The 21,541-nt window shown below is 41.6% G+C and overlaps 1 protein-coding gene across 1 annotated transcript; it reads left to right on the top strand.

The window, feature by feature from the left end:
- Positions 1-2,786: 2,786 nt before the first annotated feature.
- Positions 2,787-19,005, top strand: sim2 (SIM bHLH transcription factor 2). The gene is made up of 11 exons (XM_040183232.2): positions 2,787-3,497; positions 9,430-9,512; positions 11,393-11,482; positions 11,587-11,695; positions 12,293-12,378; positions 13,069-13,268; positions 13,559-13,665; positions 16,327-16,474; positions 16,578-16,767; positions 16,936-17,257; positions 17,420-19,005. Exons 1-11 carry the CDS (start codon positions 3,323-3,325, stop codon positions 18,172-18,174), a joined length of 2,265 nt encoding a protein of 754 aa, XP_040039166.2. The 5' UTR covers positions 2,787-3,322; the 3' UTR covers positions 18,175-19,005.
- The last annotated feature ends 2,536 nt before the right edge of the window (positions 19,006-21,541 follow it).

A 21,541-nucleotide genomic window follows, 5' to 3' on the forward strand; every position in this document is an offset into this window, starting at 1 on the left:
CCTCAGCTCTTCTCAGGCTGCTCTTCTCACCATCATCCCTGATGCTCAGGGGGTGTAACCCCTTATTTTAATAGCCTGATTAATGGAAGCAGGTAGATCTAATATGATGGTGCAGAGGAGTTTTGAAATGTCTAAATGTAATTTCTAAATATATGATTATAACACGTTGAAATTATTTTGGCAATATCTTAAATTAGCATTTTAACAATCAAATGCAGTTAAATTAGTCCAAGGATATTTCACAAGTCAAAATCTTCTAAATCAAAAATGTCTAAATATGTATCATGTCAAAATAGTTTTACAAGTATCTTAAATTATCACAAATAATTAAATGTAATTAAATCACATCACAATATTTTGACAAGTTGAAATGTGGTGAAGACCAAATTGCCACTCACCCTCCCAGTTGCCCTGTATATGTTGCCTCTACACCTGCGTTGAATCCAATTCAACAGCCCTTCATTAATAAAAACTGTCTGACATTTCAAATGCTTCAACGCCAGCGTTCATTCAACAGTGTTGGGGTTGTTTTGGCAGCTGTCGTGTGTGTGGTCCTGTTAAATTACATGCTATTTAAAGTCTTTTAAAAACTGCCACCTCACATTTTACGAAGGAATGTACAGTACTGGCATCCAAAACAACAACAACAATAACAGTCCTACCTCCACTTGTTGGGAGCACAGAAAAGTCCACAGTGAGTCCCGGGCTGAGATTTTCCTTCAGCAGCCAGAGTCCAAATGTTCATCCATCAGCAGTGACAGCCAGGCAGAAAGCGATAGCCACACTATCACAGCCAAAGCAAATAAATCGACTGATTACACTCGTATGAAAGCTGCCTTCAGGAGAGTTACGAACATTTTCCCTCTGGTTACTATCCAGCTCATACAGACAAAATGAAATGATTTACACAAAGTGTTCATTTTATAGTGTTGGTTAAATGTCCCGTTAAGACAGGCAGTGACTAATTTCAGAACAGGGATAAAATAATATTATTTTTTGTCCCTCATAGAGAGACACACGTTTTTGATGAATTATAGCGTACAGTGACATTGTAGTTTGATTAAGAGTATATTTATTTAATTCTATAGGACAAAGTGATTGGTTTCATATACTGCTCATTTGGTAGAGCATCATTTCTGCTGGGATATCTCGTTGGAAAATGTGTGCTACATACTCAATGTGTTTCGGCTGTGTTTAGTGTTTGGTTGTATGAGGCCAAAACAAATTCCCAGAGTGCACTGCAGTATTCAGCAACTGGTCTTTTAAATTTGCAAATGAATAGTACTTTTATATCTTTATTCTAGACACACATTCACACTGATGAAGGGAGATATCATTTGCAGTTCCACCTGCCCATCAGTAACTAACATTCACACCATTCACACACCCGAGTCACAGCTTGGTGTGTATTTGCCCAAGGACACAACAAAATGAAGTGCCAATCCTCTGATTGAAGGATAACCTGCACTTCATTCGCCCACAGTCCGTTCTTAAGGTGCCTTCTTTAAATCTCTCTTTAGATCTCCTTAAAAAGGTGGCAGTAATTCACTCGCAACCAGGGAGGAGCCATCCACAGTTATCTGGGAACAGAGGCCTCGGACTTCGAAGTGTTGGGAAACGCTGTGGTGCATGATGGGTCTCTGATAGCCAAGGCCTGATGAAGCCCAATGAACCGTCTGCATATGTCAGAGCAGCAATTCTGAGCTCCTTCACATGGCTATGTCTTGAGGTCCACTCCCTGAAGATCCCGAATGGAATCAGTGATTACAGACTTTAATGTGCTTGACTTCCTGATTATTAACAGAGATCTCAGTCCAGCCATTTCAGAACCAAGCTCCAATGATCTCATGACAAACCCTTTCCAGGGTAGAGAGTCAGTCTATGACCGTAGGAGCATCCCCATCGCTCCCCCTGAGACTCCTTATACAGGCATTAGTTAGTGTAATCAAGTTGTGTTCTAACATGTTGTGTGTTAGGGAGGATCTGTGACACACACACATCCAACAAGAAAGCCCTGTATATGGTTTGGATTGAACAGAATAAGAAGTTATTTGGACACATCCTTAGAATCAGTTTGGTCGGGCCAGTTCCCCAACCCGGTCCCACTGCCGATGCTGTGGTTGCTCCAGGGCTTAAGTCCATGACTGTGTGATCACAATATTCCCAACCAAGCACCTGTAGTGCATGTAATCCTCTAACGATCTGCTGTCAATATATCTAATAAAAGAATACTGTAAATGTTTCATATTTTACCTAAATCCTGTTTTTGAGATGTATTTTCCTACCATTTCATTGAATTGAATTATTGCGAGGTATACACAATATGAGAAGGAGGAGGAGTAGAGGAGAAAGGCACAAGGCTCCACCGACCCATCCCACTGATGGTTGTCTGACAGGCGGGAGGGATCAGAAGAGGCAAACTATGTTTGCATCATGACGCATTGTATTGGTTGTTATTTACATTCCTTACGATGCAAATGCAAACATCTGTACTACTGTTGCGTTTGTGGTGCTACAAATGCTATACAAAAACTACAACTGAATTTCGTGGGCCATCAATGTTGCATTTAAAATACATTATCCTTCTTTTTTTATCTGTATGAATTTGTTATGTGTGTTAACTAGTTTACATGCATAACCTAGTTCACATAAATAACAGCCCACGGCCATTGTGTAAAGTGTGCAGACGAGCAGTTTGTATTGTAGACTTTCTCCCGCGCGCACAAAAACAGCCCCCCCCCCCCCCCCCCCCCGGAGAGAAATAGCGAGAGAGAGACAGGGAGAGAGAGGGAAGGAGGGAGAGATGGGGTCTACGGACGGACAGTGCAGAGGTGCTCTGGGGGGGTTGCAGGTCGGGTTACCACTCATCTAAAAACTTCGCGTTTTGGATGTTTTCCCCCTGTTGTCGTTGTGCAGTGTCGCGTGCACGCGCGGAGCGGGGAGCCTGGTTTCTGTATTTGTGGATGGATGAATAGACGTGGGGGGGCACACCGTGAAGTGGAGGTGGCGTTGAACAGGTGAAGCCCGGGGGCAGTTAAACGAAGCGGTCAAAGGAGACAGTGTGGACTCGCGCAGCTCCTCTGTATTTTCGGAGGTGCGTTCAGCGGCGGGTGGGATAAACGAAACAAACGAAGCCTGCTCTGTTCTTTGGATTCAAATCACATTATTGGTTCAGTTCAAGTTGTGCGCAACAGGATCTGGACTTTATGGATGCTACAGCAGCTCTTCCCCACCACTCGGTAACACAACTGTATTTGTTACACGAGTATATGGACGGACTTACTTCTGTGCAACAGTCGTTCATGTGAAACCTCCAGAGAAGATGAAGGAAAAATGCAAAAACGCGGCAAAGACGCGGCGGGAGAAAGAGAACGGAGAGTTTTACGAGCTGGCCAAGATGTTGCCTCTGCCGGCGGCCATCACCTCCCAGCTCGACAAGGCCTCCATCATCCGACTGACCAGCAGCTACCTCAAGATGAGGACAGTCTTCCCCGACGGTGAGGACGAGCGTTAACATAGTGCCTGATGGATAAGTAGGAGCCTTCGGAATTTCAGTCGCTCGGGACTGAAAAAGAAAATAGGAACGAGCATATGTGATATATTTCAATTTTGTCATATTTGAATGATTTATAATTGGATAGTAAATCCATTGCTACTCTGTTTTAGAAAACACGTTCACATTTGTATCCATTCACATAATATTGAAATATGAAAAGTAGCTCTTCAGTTTATTGAAGCTTTAATTACAATTGGACGCTCTATTCGTCAAATGTACCAAATTTCTGACGGAATCTATTTCAACATTTGGAAAATATAGCTGTTCCGTCATGGGTCGTATTGTATAAGAAGAGGAATACGGGATGTTTTGTAAGAAGAATAAACACGGAGAGCTCTGTCGTATAAACATCCGTCTAATATAGTATATATAATATATGTTTTTTTATATTAAATTGATAGACAAATCAAAACGTCGACTGTGGGAAAATAAACTGATCTATGCACTTCTTTTCAAGTAATAATACCGCATTTTAACGTGTTTATAAGGAAAATATTACGAAATAAATGTATGTTTCATATTAAAAAGTGAGACAACCATTCACCAACACAATAATAGCATTTCTACAATACAATTCAAATAAACCAGCCGTAGGTATTTCCACACCTAAATGTTCTAAACCATAATTTACAATAAGGTAAGGGCTTATTTATCTAAATAAACTAAGAAGTGGAACTAAAAATAGGCTTGGACAATGTTCTCATAGAGCTTGCTGTATGCCCATTTAAAATGTCTTCTTTCATAGTTAGATGTATTAATTGGTTTTAATTATCATTTGGCCTTATAATGCTACCCTCGCAGTAAAAGGAAAAAGAAAGTGAGAGTTCGCTCCTTCGCTGAATCTCCCCGGGCTGTTAAACCAATTTCGTTAATTAGGGTGTCATCGAAGTGTTGAGGTTGTTTTACCACTCCGATTAAACCCCGATGTCTCTCTTAAACACCTCACTCATTCATCAAGTTGAATTATTTCTTTAAGGCCGCATGCAGCAACGCCGCGGCGGGTTAGAGGGCAGGCAAACAGAGCCCTTCCTCTCTGTCATCACTCATAAAGTCAGAGTGAACACACGGCCTCTGTGGCGGGCCACCCGTCGAGAGTCCAGCGAAGCCGCCGTCGCGACCTCTTTGTCCGGGGAACGCCTCAGCGGCAACAGGCCCGCTCGCCCCGTGAGACGTCCAGCGTGCAAAGCCGACGGTGCGTTTAACCAAATCCACAATGTCTTCAATGCATCTGCGCTGGATTACATTTGTTGCATCTGTAATCCAGATAATTATTCGCAAAGCAGGCGCGGGGGAAGTCTGTAAAACACACTTTGAATTATCAGGAGGGCTTTTATGACTTGTCGATGATCTTCAATCCTCGGAAGAAGAAGAGGAGATTAGACTCAGTAGATGTTACAGTCGCATTCTGCAGTGGAGACGTACGTGGGAATGTTACTTTTATATTTTGGAGACTTTTAAAAAGCACATAAGTCTTGCTGATCAGTAGCTTCATCTTGGCTCATCAAACATTTTCATCGTTATTTTTCTTCACTTTGTATGTCAAATAAAAACCAAACAAGCAAACTATGCGGGCCTCATAACTAAAATAATATTAATAATATGTATTTTATTTTATGTTGGTTCTAAGATTTAAGCTATTTTATTTCGCCGTTAAGTGCAGGTTGAAGAACATCGGGAATCCAATAAAATTCACCAAATATGGAACGATTTGAGCTTTGTGGAGGTCATGGGAAGCTTGTGATATTCAGATTTGGATTTAGGTTTATTTGGATGTAGACGAAATTATTTATTCATGTTAAAATAACACGTTTATCAATATAATAATCTATTGTAAAGGATAACTTATAATTCATTGGGTGTTTTGAAGTTAATTTAAGGAAAATAAATAATCTACATCTTCAATGTAATGAATCATGTAATTGTCAAAGATGGAAAGATAAGTATTATCTCAAACACAATTTTAGTACACTAGGTGCTTTATTTCAGATTTAATGATTTTATATAAAAAAAATATTTGCATATAAAATGTATCAATACAATTTAAAATATTGATCATCTTAAAATGACTTTTTTGGATCCTAACCCTGTACAACTTCACCCTAACCTGGATTGATAAGGAGTAGTGATACCTTTCAGCGTACTTTTACTTCTGTAACATTGTTATGAAGTACGTTTCAGTTTTAAGTAGAAAGTCAGGTACTTTCTCTTTGCAATTTACATATGTTTACAGAATTTTGCATTTCGTATTTTCCCATACCCCGGCGGTGCTCTTCTAGTGCAAATTTTGGTATAAAATAACAAATTATGTTGAAAGCAGAATTAAGTGAGCTGTTTTGCAGAAACACAGCATGAAATAGATGCAAAAGACTCAATTATTTATTCTAGATGTATTCAAATATGTATTTGTTTATCTTAAATAAATTACTTCTTTGTCTAGAATAATCTGATAATATTCCACTATTTGATATGTTATCAGTTAAACAATATCACACATTTATTTTGGAGCCCTTGCCCTGTCATCCACGTGTTTCTGTAATGTGTTTATTTGGGTCATCAGTCGGAGAGAAACAGACTAATTTTAAATTTGATACGTTGTGGGTCGGCTTCCACCCAGTAAGAATATAAAAGTTTTTTTTAACACTGATAAGTGGAGCACTATGAGCACTCAAAAACATTGCTGACGGTTGCATTCTAAAAAGCATGAGTAGAGGGAAGTAGTTTGGGTCATGATGTGTCATAGGGTTGAGGACGGCACTGCGGTCTCTGAATGGCAGCCTGGAATATGAAAGAAAAAATTTGAAGTGGACTCAACATTTCAGTCCTTCTTTCAGGTGATGACATATCCCCCTGCTTCCTCCAATGTTAACCTTGTTAGCTGTTCCCACACATGTCTTTATGCAAATGTATTGCCAGTTTGTGTCCGATAGATGCACAAGGCAACATTATCATGAGATGCTCACGAAAAAAAATGCTCTATGATCTTATGGGTATTAGAGTAGTAGGGAAGGGGTAAAATAAACACTGGACTTTTTAACAGCAGACCAGTGTTGCAGACCCATGATTATGTTCCGAGGTTAGGTTGGATTAGTTTTTTCCATAAGTTATGTTGTTTGCGTTTTAATTACTTATTTCCGGCCCAAACATGATGTTTCTTCCTTAACCTAAGTGTTTTTTTCCCTGAAAACTCCAGAAAGGCTTTCCAGCGCTGAACATATACTGCCACCAAAGTGGAGTGTCATTAGAAAGAGACTCCAAGGGGTCTGCCCAGGGTCCTTGTGTGAACAGAGGAAATTAGAACGTGTTGTATTTTTTACCTCAGCACCAAGTGGAAAAGTTCTATAGGCGTGTTTGAAAGAGCATGTCTCTCCGTTCTGTGTCCCAAAGCAAGACAAGATCGTGCCCATTCCCAAGTCTAGAGGTAGCAGTAAGGATAAGGATGGAAATATGAAGTTTGCTGCTTACTTGACAGAATGCTTACAATGGAGTTCAATCATGTTTCAACAATTAAATGGTACAATCTTTTTGCTTTAAATGATTACTTACTTCCTTAGTTAAATAAAAAAAACAATTGCAAAACCCTGAACAAGACTCAAATCTCCTGTTTCCTAAAAATCTGGAATAGTTGGATAGAAGTCCTGGGGTTCTCATGTTTACCATCCGCATATTTTGAAAATGCAAATGTAAAAATAGGTGCTAAAGTGTAACTGAGCTGGATTTTTTGGTCTAAATCTTCCTCTAGCACCAGCATAAACTTAATTAATGGTTTAGAGCACTACATGGAATTATTGGTACCGGTTTGGTCAAGGATCTAAGCGAGCTGAGCTAATATGGTGGAGTTAAAACAATGCCATTGATTGGTCGCTATAGCAGGACATGGGTCATCTGAAAAAAACTGCAGTTTATAAACAGCAGAGCTATAATTAGTAGCGACTGCAAGTGATTATTCATGGAGTTGCAAAAAATCATACTTCACTGCATACAACAGGTACAGTATGCTGCTTTTGAAAGGATTCAGCAAGTGTCCCTTTGAAGATCATTTCACAGCACTTTTATGCCCTCGCTAGGGCAATCAGCTGATCAGCTGAGGGGTGCTATCTGGACACAACCTAAATCCATAGGATTCACTCCCTGGGCACCCCGATTCTCCATGCAGCATTTGGTGCCAATCCATCTGGTAGATGAAATGCGAAAGTTGCAATCGTACCTTCACCTCACAGATGCGTAACCAGAGGAGATAGAGGACAACAGAAGCTGTACATTGACAGTTCTCAATAAGGGTCATGAGAGGTCTCAATCTCCATCACCAACCGGCCGTCCCCGACTTTATTCTATGCTGCACAGAACAAGTTAAATGTACTTACGCACTCACAGAGATGGATCGCAGGAGAGACATGAAGGGGGTATTGTATGGAATTCTGTTCTGGGGTATCGATTTTTTACCAGGTAATTTCAGAATTGTGGTATCCCTTCTGGGCATGGCCCTCGGCCCTCAACGCAGTCCCAGTTTTATATTTGGTTGAGTTTGACACAACTGCTCTAGTCTACTCAACACTCGCGCCACTTGCTCGCAGACAAAGCCGATTTGAAGCGCGAGTTGGCAGCATGGCCCCGGCACCAAAACGTCAATCCTTTAAAGGTGGAAGTGAAAAACTGATGACACAACTCATTGTTTTGTTATGCACCTTCAACACCCCTACACACACACACACACACACACACACACACACACACACACACACACACAGATAATCACACACCCAGCATGCAGCCACTACCTATGCCACTGATGTTCACACCCCATCGTATCTTCTGTCTGCCATCATTTCTACAATATAGTTAATCTAATCCTAGCCTCTAATCCCAGATTCTGTATTGTGTGGTTTTTCTCTGCTGACATTCATTCTTTAAGGCTCTGTAGTTATACGTATAACCATCTGGTACCAGCTGAGAGTAAAGCACATTCATCTAGCAAACTACCTTGGAGTAGACTGTATCATTTTATTCCATGTGTTCATCCAGGCACATTGGTAAATCCAAATGTCAGAAAAAAACGTATATATCATGTAATTTCTTTGTAATCGACCCAAATCATGTGTATGGGTATTTTTTTCAAGAAGACTACTGACTGGTCAATATTTGCGATGCATTGAATGGGAAACTCACTATGTATGGGCTGGTCCAACAGTAACTCCCGGGACACCTTTTTCCCCCAGTTCACCATTACTTTAAGCATGTGTGTGTACACATCAATAGCAATAAGATAAATACTACAGGTCAGGATATTAATATGCTGGGTACCATCAATAACTGCATCATGACGTTTTTGGACACTTCACGGACTGAGAAACCTGATGAAGGTTACGGATCATTTATTTTGTTACATATCATACCTGAGTACTTATTAAACAGACAAGGATATTTGTTATTGATGACAGACACCAGAAGCAAAAAGAAGTGGAATTAAACCAAAATATGTGTGGTTTGGAATGTTGCCCGAGGACTCAAAGAACACACTCTCTTTTTTGCTTGTTGAGCGATTCCCCTCATATTTAAAAGAAAAGCCGTCTCTTGTTACAGCAAAGATCCAATTTCTCGTAATGAAAATAGGATCCGTCAAATCATTCCCAAAATTTGTAGATGAAGTTAAAAGTGTCCACGTCATCATTTCTGCCCCTTGTCATTTCCAGAATCTTACATGGGTTAGCGTTGTTGAAGTCAGCTTACCTGGGCAGCCTGATCTCCAAAACCTGTTCGTAAAAATGTATACGAAAATCTTGAACATTGATCTGGGATCTGGGATCTGGGATCAAGGGTCAATTTTTATTGGATTGTATTTTGTCCCGAACACTGAAATAACTTGTCTCTCTCTGTAGGTCTGGGTGATGGATGGGGTCGGTCAACAAGGCTCAGTCCTCTGGACAGCATGGCTAAAGAACTGGGCTCCCACCTTTTACAAGTCAGTAAAGAAACAACAAACTGTTCTTCCACAATCTCCCACAGTCACTCTGCTATATCAAATTATATCTATGTGAGCTATTTTCTGCAGTGCTTTTTCAAATGCTGATTTGGGGGGGGATCACCAACCACCCAGCCCAGTTGCTGCATATTATTTCTCCATAAATATAACAGTCAAAATTGTGCTTTAGGTTTTTTTTTGTTTTGCATTTTAAAATATATATATCATCAGGAGATGCTGCAGGATCATGCATCTAACAGTCCTTTTACACTGCACTGGTTTTCCTTGTATTTTCATTAAAAGGCAGCAGTGTGATCCGCAATGAATAGTGCGGCTGGTGTTTAAACGTTGTTGTATAACTGCGCATCCTGCGTGTCAAACCACTTCAAAGACAAGGGCGACCGTGGCGCATGGAGAGGGTGCGCCGGGAACCGCAGGGTTGGCGGTTCAAACCCCGGCTGCTCCGTGTCCCATGTCGAAGTGTCCCCGAGCGAGACACCCAACCGCTAACTGCTCCACGGGCGCCCTTACGGCAGCACGTTGCTCCCACTGTGTGGGATGGGCATTTTGGATAAAAGCGTCATCTAAATGACATGTGATGTAAAAGCAAAGGCAGAATGCGCCATGTTAAATCCATCAGTCTGTGATGCGGAGAGTAGTCTCACATGATTTATATTTTATTAAAGCCGTATTGCATAGCTGCTCTTGTTTGTTATTACACAGGTCAATGTGTCCGCATCGGGGTTCTGGGGGGGGGGGGGGGGGGGGGGGGGGGGGGCGCGCCTGTCACAAGCAGTGCACCATCGCTTGTGTTGATTTATTTAGTTCAGTTTAACTGTGAAAAAACACACCTCAAAAAAGACACTTTTCTTTTAAATCACGTGATTTGCTCGTCCTGGTATTTCGTTTTTAATTTGAATTCCGATTTTAACATATGCAAACAACTCAGGGATTCTTATTACATTTACAATTTGATGTACAGTTATAATGCTATTTCACTTGTGATATGGCTTATTGCAGATACTTACAGGAAATGTAGTTTTATAACAGCAACAGATGCAACAAAGAAACTGGATGGTAAACGACTTGAACTTGGCCTTTACACAATAACATTGATGTATGGTCCGATTGAGTCCAGTCGCTTTTTCAAATTTTGTAGTTATAAGTGTAATGCAGGCTGCATGGAAAACGAGCAGCTGCTATATGATGTCTGTGTGGATGAATATACATATTTATTACAGAGTTCTGGGATGCATTGAATCCAATTTCTGCACAGTAAATAACATTGAACTGTTTTACCAAATCATAATTTGCACCCTATCAAATATGCTTGCCCACTTGCCCTCACAGGCTACTGGTTTAAATGATGTCCGATTTTCTTATTAATTGAAGCACTGGATTAAATAAATTGTCATTATAATGTTTTTTGCTTAGTGACATCTTAGGGAATATAATATAGAACTTTTCAGGTCAATAGTTTAAATGAGTGATGGCTCATAATTTTGTTTTTTAATTAAATAGTTTTTAAACCAATTGTCTATGCAAAATAGGATGTTTATGTTGCCATGCATTAAAAACAGAAAGAAGCATTCATTCAATAACTGAATATTAAAGATTATAAATCTGGGCAAAATACAAATGAGCTGCTGATGGAAATAATGTTTTGTTTTCCTCTATTTTTAAAATGTTTCTATAAAGAAATGTATACAATCAAAGAATAACAAAATGTCTACACTATACTGCTGATGCAGAATGCCTGAATAAGAATAAATATGGAGGCAGGGCTGGAAACTCATACTGAATTGGCACAGGTCACTGAAAAAATAGTTATGTTATCTAATTCATGTTTAAAATGAAGTACTGTGTTATCGCCCTGTCAGACTCTGGATGGCTTTGTGTTTGTCGTTGCCTCTGACGGCAAAATCATGTACATTTCTGAAACAGCATCAGTCCACCTCGGCCTGTCCCAGGTAAGTAAATGGTCTTCTCGTCTCTGCATGGCTCTGCATTCAAGACGTTTCTGTGATTTGTCTTGATTGGTCATGTCATCTTTTTGGGAATGTATGTGCTGCAGGTGGAGCTGACAGGAAACAGCATATTTGAGTACATCCACCCATCAGACCACGATGAGATGACAGCAGTGCTGGGTCTTTGTCAGCCCCCACACCACCACTTCTCCCTCGGTACCCAAGGAGCCTCTGCGAGCTCTCGTGCACATGAGACAAGCCTTACTGTAAATGTATCTCGACAGCATTTTCAATCAGTATTACAACAGAGACATGTCATAGGCTACATTGATATTGTAAATTCTTTCTTTTTAATTGTGGTGAGCCTGGATAAATAATTGCGTTACCCATTATTCTACTTTACAAACAATACTTGCTGGACTAGAAAACCTGCAGCTTTAAAATGTGGGTTGTATACGTGTATAGATAACTTGAAAAGGATACTGGTCGGTTTGCCATGGTGCTGGAGAAGACTGTCTGGCTGATAGGCCGACAGCTTGTCAAAAGCAGCTTTGTACAGCTTTCATATGGAGCTGTGGCTTGGATTGCAGGCTTGCATCATTTTCTAGGTTTTTTCTGACAAACATACCTGCAAAATAACTATATGTGTTAAATGTACATCTAATACATGCAAATCAATTTATTTATTTACTGAATTTTAGATCATCTTAAGAGTAAAAAGGGTTACAGTCGACTACGACACTTGGATATTGTAACGTAAAACAGAACATAACATGCGGGTAATCTCTTTTTATTGTGTGTTTTGTGTGACAGAGTATGAAATAGAGCGCTCCTTCTTCTTGAGGATGAAATGTGTTCTAGCTAAACGAAATGCAGGACTCACATGTGGGGGATATAAGGTAGGTGCCGACACTGGATGGTAATTTACTCAGACACACAAACACACACGCACACACACACACCTACACGTACACACACACCCAGACACACTCAGACCCAATGACTTCATATATGGTAACTTGGGGATCTGGAAGTGATTTAATTTCACAAAGTGATACTTAAACAAGTCATTGGTCGTTAGGTGGTTACACATTTTGGATATCTATATTCAGCTGCCCCTCAAAAAGACATTGCAAAATAATCATTGCAAGCACACATGTGTGACGTACTGTGCTACACGAGAGATATAAGCCTACAAAGACAGAAACTGCAGTTCTTAGGTACTGTTGGCTTGTTTGAAACAACCTTTTTATAACCAACCAGTAGGGAAGTGGCTGCATAAAGGGCGCTGTGATGATGCCAGCCAGAACAGCAAAGCTACACTTTGAATAACATTTTATTTGAACAACAAAAGTTCAAATAAAAACTTCCATTATCATTATTGTGATGGTAGTTGGATGATATGGCAGTAGCTGCACCGGTAGCAGAAGTGCAGAAAGCACTAAGGAAACATACCTCATATCCAAGTCTGCTTTGGTTTGGAAACAATGATCTTGTGTTTGTCTCAGGTACAAACCTTTTCAAATGTTTCTGTCAATCTGAATTCACTTTGTAACTGCATTAGTGACCTGCTGTTTGTGGCTTCTTAGGTCATCCATTGCAGCGGTTACCTGAAGGTGCGGCAGTACATGATGGACATGGCGCTGTATGAATCCAGTTATCAGACTGTGGGTCTGGTGGCAGTTGGTCACTCCCTGCCCCCCAGTGGTATCACCGAGATCAAACTCCACAGCAACATGTTCATGTTCAGGGCCAGCCTGGACTTAAAACTCATTTTCCTGGACACAAGGTAAGACAGAAGAGCTACTAAACGTAGATAGAATGATGAAAGCAATAATGTGCTTTCTGTGTGGGGATAAAAGATCAACAAAAATGTATTCAATTTAAAAATAATTAACTACAGCCCATGCACAAGATAACACGTTATATCAATATTTGAATATGTACATAATATACATTGGCTGAGTAGACTAGTGTATTGATAACTGAACATTGTGATTTACTTGATGATTTACAATCATGTGAAAATCAGCAACCTGATTGTTAGCTTGTGTCCTCTCTCATGTGTGCTGGAGCCAGGGTGGCAGAGCTGACAGGCTATGAGCCTCAGGACCTGATAGAGAAGACTCTCTACCACCACGTCCATACCTGTGATGTGTTCCATCTACGCTATGCTCATCATTTATGTGAGTCCTCCAAATCCTTAGAAAAGATCTTCGGTGCAACGGTAAATAGAAGTTAAGTGACACATCAAGAATGATGAAGGGAACAAGGTAACGGCTCAGAAAAACAGCAAGCTTAAATCAAATAAGATGACTCAAAGGTCATATTTAATGTTCCTTGAATAAAAAACAACAGGGAAAACTTGGTGGTCGTCATAACAGGCAACTGTATCCTAAAGGGGTTCGGCAGAGAAGCATCAATCCATGGATCAAGAAGGAGGAATCAAGCAAGCAGAACAAAGAGTATAATATATAGCAGGTGCATGTTGAGTTGATGGGTACGGCAGGAAAAGGGTATACTGTAGGGCAGCAGGCGGTGGCTGGATCTGAAATGACAGGAGAGTTAGTATAGCAGGGTTAACCGAGCAGGCAGCAGAAGGAATGACGCAAGCTCTTTTTGTCTGGCTTGAGGGGGAGATGGAAGGTTAGCCGTATCCTCAGAGAGCAAGGAAGGCAGAAGGAAACTGCTGCTTTTGTGACCTTGGAAATGGGGAAAAGCACCAGAAACCACAAAGTCAACTTCCTAGACTCCACTCTGAGTAAGTGAGTCCTGCAGGGACAACGAGACATCCTATACCAGGAGGTCAAAGGGAGAAGGAATGCTGGGTCTGTCGCGGTTTAGTGGTATGAGGAAGAGTAGAAAGGCTTTGAATCCAGATGCAGCAACAGCAACCAATGAATACTTAATACGTAATCACCCCAAGAGCACTGAAAGGGGGTTTGTCCAGTAGCACAGCTGGGATGAGAGTTATGGGTGCACCACAACCAGTTGTCCGGCCTAGAAAGAGGAGTTGATTGGGAGGAGAGGCGGTGCAGAAACATCTCCATCTTCTGGTTCTTGCATTTGATCTGGCTGCTCGACTGGGGATGGAAAGAGGGGGACGGGCTGATGATGGGTGCAAAACCTATTCCAGACATAATAAAGCGATATACGAGAAAATATATCTGAGGACACTGTAATTATGAAATTCATAGTCTAATATATTTAATCTTACTGTTTGGCCAAAGGGAATTTGGGGAAGGCAACGAAGTGAGCAGATTTGGAAACTGATCTCGCTTAATTGAGGCCCATCAGAAGTACTGCCTTAGAAGAGTTGGCATGGGGTGTGACACCGCAAAGCAGGCCAGCCAAGAGTGATCCAATCACAGATCCAGGGAGCGGGTGTTAGCTAGCACAGAGAGATGGCAGCGACAGACAATGGGAGCGGACAACCCAGCGTTTTATCTTATCCTCCACTGACCAGGTGACGGCAGAGCAGGTCAAGGGTCACTTACTGTGGGAGAGAATAACCTTCACACTGGAACCGGTGAAAGAGGACATCATTTTTTTCTTATTTTTGCAATGTGGTTGGATGAAGTAAGAAGTTGATGAGGGGAGAGAGGAGCCGTCTCAGCGCTGTACTTCCTGATAGTTAGCAAAAAGCAGGAAATGCCGTAGTTCCTTGTGAGATATCCAGATGGACCAGTCCAAGACTGCCTTGCAGGAGAATGTGAGTTCTAATTCGCAGAGTGGTCATTCGTTGGGTTTTGTCCAAACAGGGTTGTTCCCAGGCCTTACAGAGGGTGCCAAGTAACCAGTTTATTTGAAATGACATCTGAACATCTCACCATTATATAAGTCATGATAAAAATATTGAGAATCCGATTCAATCTCATGCTGGGAATATAATGGAATAGTCAGCAACCCTTCTCTCCTTGAACCAGTTGGAACAGCTCTGGAGCAGCTTCTCGCTTCGCTCTGTGGTGAATAGCTTCTCCCAGCAATGGCCCAGTCCCTGGCACAGCCAGTAAGCACAGAAATGATGTATGCCACCCTGGATCAGGCTCAGACGGGAAGGAGGCTGGTGCTAGGACACGAGACCAACAAGCCGTTGGAGCTTTCAAGCAGGGTTTTGGAGTTGAGAGCAGTGGTTTAGCCGCAGCAGCTGGATAGGCTGGAGTATCACATGGAGGAACCGCCACCAGGTCCCGTACCATCATGGAGAGCCACTGAAATTCCAGCACAGATGAACTCCAGAACTAGATATATCTATACATACTTGCAAGGTGTCTTAAGAGAATATTCCAAATGTTTGTTCTGACAGCTGAGGAAATAGGTGGTGCTGTTATATAATGTTTTATATTTAAAACACAGATTGTGGTCTTCTAGACCAGCAATAATTGGTGCTTAAGTCCACACAGTCCACAGTTTTCAGATGCACACCACCTGCTGTGTACCAGCTGACACACTTAGAGACTAGCTGGTAAACATATTGGTGCATCTAGCAGCTAAAGAGACAGATATTTTTACAGGAGATGGTAAAGGCCAGATCTTAGTTAATAGAGTGAGAGAATATGGGGTTGGACTCGGGAACATGACTCTAAAACAATGATAATGCCGCCCCGAAACCACTGACTAAGTTACTAAGCAACCGTCTGCTATCCATTTGGACAAAGATAATGTATAATTAATTTGGCAATGTTTTGTTCATAGCTTATACTTTCTGCCACCAAGTGCCAAAAAATACAGTTACATTTAGTTGAGAAATGTTTCTTTTGATTTTTTTGAAGGGTTTCATTATGCTGGTTATAAAAAGAGGCCCTTCCTCTATATGTCTTTGATCCTGATCGATGTGTTCCCTGTAGTACTGGTGAAGGGGCAGGTCACCACTAAGTACTACCGCATGTTATCAAAGCATGGAGGCTGGGTGTGGGTGCAGAGCTACGCCACCATTGTCCACAACAGCCGCTCCTCCAGACCTCACTGTATTGTCAGTGTGAACTACGTCCTCACGTGAGTAAGCTGCCTTCCCCCGTGTTGTCCCCCTGTTATTCTCATGTAAAACCTCCAGCAAAACCAGTACAAGAATTCACAGTGCCTGTCTGTTTGCACACAGAGACGTTGAGTGCAAGGAGCTTCAGTTATCTGATGACCAGAGTCGGGCCGCTAAGCCGGGTCTCAGTCTCGCTTCAGTTCAGGACCACCGCAAACAGCTGAAAACCAAAGCAGTTAAGATGAAGACCAAACTTAGAGCAGTTCACTATCCCGAGGTGGGGCTTCCACTTGGCTTACTGAGTAAACAAAAGGTGATTGTTTTCACACTGTTGTACCTCATTTGAAAGGAAATGGTATAATTTTAAGAATGTAGTTTAACTCTTTGTTCCGTTACTGCTCTAAATGTTTTTCTGAGCTTCCAGTACTTTTATTGTTGGTTATCATCCTTATGCGGTTTTATCTGTGTCCACGGAAACCAGCACGCTGCTAGCCTCTTCAAGCAGGACCGCTTAAACTGCTCCCCACAGAGGGGGCTGTGGAAGGAGAGATCTGAGTACCCGCTGACCTCCTGCAGCGAAAGGAGCTCCAGCTTGAGTCCTGAAGCAAGCCGGTTGTCGTGCAGCCCAACATACAACCTGACCCTGCACTACCCCTACAACCACCGGCATCTAGATGCTCAGAGCCACCTTCCCGGCTCAGGTCTGTCCCCCCAGCCGGCTCCGCAGATCATCAGCTCTCTGCACAGCAGAGGGTCTGTTGGCTGGAACATCAGCTGCCCCGCAGCCCCAAATAAGTACACAGGTACAACATTCTATGTATTGTAACACAGTTGGGTTACCTCAACCAGGCCGCATTAAAGAGTAATTGGACATTCTGTACATGTGTCCAGTTTGCTCCTCCTGCTGCCCATCCTCTCTCTCGGCAAATTTCATTTTAGCCTCTGAATATTGTTTTCTTCATCAGGCCCAGAGCTTGCAGCTGACCGCAGACACCCCAATGAGATCTACCATGATTGTTCCAGCCCCACAAACCCACATTCTACCGGCAGTCTGAAGGAAGAACCCTACGAACATTACACGTTTTTCCATGGTGAGCTGCCTGAGGTTTTTCCACACCCCCGCCCTCAAAGCGCCAAGGACATAAAGCGTTTGGGCCAACAGGTCCGACATAACACAAGAGACGAGGGACCTCAAGGTGACCGGGGCCTCGCCTGCCCTTTGATCCGCGGGCTGGTACCAGGCAAAGCTGAGCAGGGTGGCTCGCTGCACGGCGCCGCCGGCCAGCCTCTCCCCGTGCAGATGGCGCTGGAGCAGAGAAGGCGGCTGTGTATGATGGAGGCTCCCTACAGCCACCCGGCCTCCGCATATCCACAACCTGCCAACAGCCTCCAGCAGCACGGAGCTACTGCAGAGCTGCAGCCCAGGTGTGCTGAGCAGGACAGGCGAATGTTGATCGGTATGGGAGTCGGCGTTGGACTTCCAACGCAAAACCCATACGTGTCTTTGAACTTTCACAAGGTCCTGGGGAAACACGGTTCCATTAAAGCCCCCGCTTTCACCACACTGAGCCATGTAACAGACGGCCACAGTTACCACGGCAAAGAGAAAACCTCTTACAGCTGTAACAGCCAGAGCCCCAGCTCTGACTCGTCAGCCGAGAGTCACAGAGAGATCCCACATTACATCGGCACATCCGTCATTATCACCAATGAGAGGTGACTCAGGAGACCACTAAGTGCTTCAAAGACTAACCCGAGGTCTCTTCTCTTCGACGCATCTACTTCAGCATTCTTTTACTCAAAATAGGACATTAGAGCTGTAGAGTAAACTATAAGCAAAACAGCTTTTGCAGGAATTGGAATTAGCTTTTACTATTTTTATTATTATTAAATCCAAACCTAGGGAGCCTGAAAATCATAAATGATTTCAACCTGATTTTTGTTCTCAACAAATCTTTTAATTGACACATTTCATTTCTGTATGCTCACATTATAAATTTAAACATAATTCACTAACAACCCATCCTAATTTAAGTTTGAGGGATGGAATGGATTTTTCATCTGCCAAGCACACATCAATAAAATCTTAAAATCTTGATACATTTCTGAAAATGAAGGATCCAGGTCATTATTTGGTAAACAACAGCTAACAGATTTGCATCTCCCACTCTAGAACCAGTGTAGTACAACTATGTGTATACGAGGCAGCAACAAGCCTCCTCTGCAGTAGCTCTTGAAATGAAAATCAATTTGTATTTAACCGACAAAAGGATTAATTTAGGCAGAGTTTTGTCTTTAATTGCACTATTAATTCCCTGTTATATATTTATTGCATATCTTGAATGATTTTTCAGCCATTTCCACTCTAAATAGGGTGCAATAGAATGGGGAGGTGAGGGAGTGTTTAGCATGTTGTAAGCTAGCCTTCCACACAGGCTGAAACAGCCTTCACACTCAACCCTGTCCCCGAGAAGTTAGCGCTTTGATATTGGAATTGTTATCACAAATAAATGTCTGCCGACAATAAAATAAAGTTTGTTTTAAAGAAAAACAATGACTTATTGCAGTTTGGGTCTTATTTCCATAGTTCTGGTCACGGGTTATGATGGAATTACTTTTATTTTACCATCAAGGCCATTGGATCAATACTCATTTCAGAGTAATGGTGTATTTTGGTTAAATAGTTCGTACGGAGATAATTCCGTCCCACAATTCCTTGCGGCCACAATAATTAAATAGTGACGTATGATTTCACGAGTTCACGAGTAGTAATCATCATTACCGAAAAATTATCATTTAAGTAATCGTTAGTATAACTCATTTATATTGTAACCTTGTTAATAAAGTAATACTTTGAACCTGGTTGTTTTATATTGTCTGCATGACTTGAAACATTGCATGGACGATGCGTTTCTTTGTAGTCCATCCTTGGAGAAATTGTAGTTCTCTCCGCTGCAGACTGATGTCACTAACATGCGTCTCTCCTCGCATCATAACTACGTAGCTTAGTGAAAGTGGACTCAGATTCCTGAAAAGGTTTTCTTTTCCTAGATACTCATGAACTCAATCTTTCCTTGACTCTGTGACGTTTTCCACAGAGGTCAAATAAGGCAATTTTATATAAGGCTGATGTGAGGAGTCCATGTTTCTTTAATCTTTTTAGAATCACATATGCCAACTATAAATTTCCAAAAATGAACATGTTATGTTCTTATTCTCACCACCAACCATTTTATCGACAAGCAGCTCATCCACTTCCCGTCACCGTTACTTTGGACAACTTTGTCCATCAACATCCCATTTAGAAAGTGTTTTGCATGCAACTTCTTAAAAAATACTTTTCACTTTTAACAGCCTACAAAGTCAAAACCTGCTTAAAAAATGTTCATAATAAAGGGTATAATTAATGACATGGATATAAATTATATAATCACATTTTTACACATAGTTTTAGGTCAAATACATCTTGTCTGGAAGTTTCAGCAGCTGGGTTTACTACAAAAAATAGATTTTTATAAAATGTCACTATTCTCTGTAAGTGTGAAGCATATAGAATGCAGAGGTTACGTCTCCTTCCGCAACATAAAGGAAACTAATTTTGATGTAGTCATTTATTCATTTTATTTTCATAATGTTTTGATCTATTTGGTTAAATAATGAAAACTACAATAAAACAAGGGGGTTGATCTTCTTTCTTGCAACTGTAACAAATACCTGTAATCTCATTTGCACAAACAATACTCATTTGTGTTATTTAAGCGGCTTTTCTTGTTTGGTATGAATAGACTCACTGCAGAACATCCCGTTAACTGTGATGACTTCCACATTGGCATGTTGCGTCGGAGAGGAGGAACAGGACTGAGGTAGTGCTGAAGCACAGGGCTGCGTCCAGCTGCAGCGGTTCGCATGTGTGCTTTGACATTTTCACTTCATCTGGGTGGGAAACGTCAGTAGAGAGGGGGGTGGGGGGATTGTGGGGTTATCCAGAAGGCCCAGGTGCTGAAGACAAATTAACTGTCATCAAGTAGCTTTGGGAGAAACATCAGGGTAACAATCCCTTTCTGTCTCACACGCACATGCAAACACACACGCATACGCACGCACGCACGCACGCACGCACGCACGCACACAGGGTAAAATTGCAGAAACAGCTTTCTGCCGTCCGGAAGTGCTCTGCACTGAAATCACGCACTACCACAGTTCAGTTTTTTGCTCAAGAAGTCGAACCGCCGGCCTTGGAGTTACACGCTCCATATTAGTCGTGGGGTCATATATGTTCCGTAAAGGGCTACTTTCACCTCACCTTTACCCTGTTCTTGTGTCTAAGTGACTAATGGTAACTACCATTTGTGAAATTGTTTCAGTGTTGAGAGAGAAGGCAGCAGACTGCAGCAGCTGAACTGGCTGTATGTGATTGCTGTACTGCAGTAATGAAAGGCCAAAGCGCTGGTTTGACTACTTATAGGCACAAATTCCTATTAGAGGTGTCAATATTACAGAAAGGAATTACGTTTAAGCCATTTATCTAACCTGTTTGCTATTGTATCATGTGACATGGTGGGTAGATTTGGGCTGTGGACGGCGGCTCACTGCCTCGACCCGGCCCAGCTAACAAGAGATGTCCATTACAACAGCTGTAATAATTGAAATAGGACTAATTAACAATGATCATAGAAACATACAATAGAATGATAACGGCATAGCAGAAATAAAAGTCAACTTTTAATTAAAGCAGGGGACATTTACTTTATTCAGTACACCAGTAAGCCAATACAACTTTGCCACAAATGTTACTTTTACAAAGAGGCTGGTGTTCAGTTGTGATTGAACATTTAATTAGGTTATGTGTTTATACTAATTCTTTATACTAAGTGTGTAAAACACCCTCCAATTGGTTTATAAAGACGTTTTTAAAATATGTTCTTTAAGTAAAAAGGACAGAATTCTAAACATAACTTAAAATCTAAAAGCTCCCACCTTAATCTTTTTCAAATTAGTTTAGTAAGATACTGCGACACATCACTATGATGTACCGCTGTAACTTCATTGACAATAGTGGTTTTGTAGACCGGATAGTTCAGCAGAGG

This window comes from Gasterosteus aculeatus, chromosome 7, assembly GCF_964276395.1.
Source record: "Gasterosteus aculeatus chromosome 7, fGasAcu3.hap1.1, whole genome shotgun sequence".
Lineage (NCBI taxonomy): Eukaryota > Metazoa > Chordata > Actinopteri > Perciformes > Gasterosteidae > Gasterosteus > Gasterosteus aculeatus.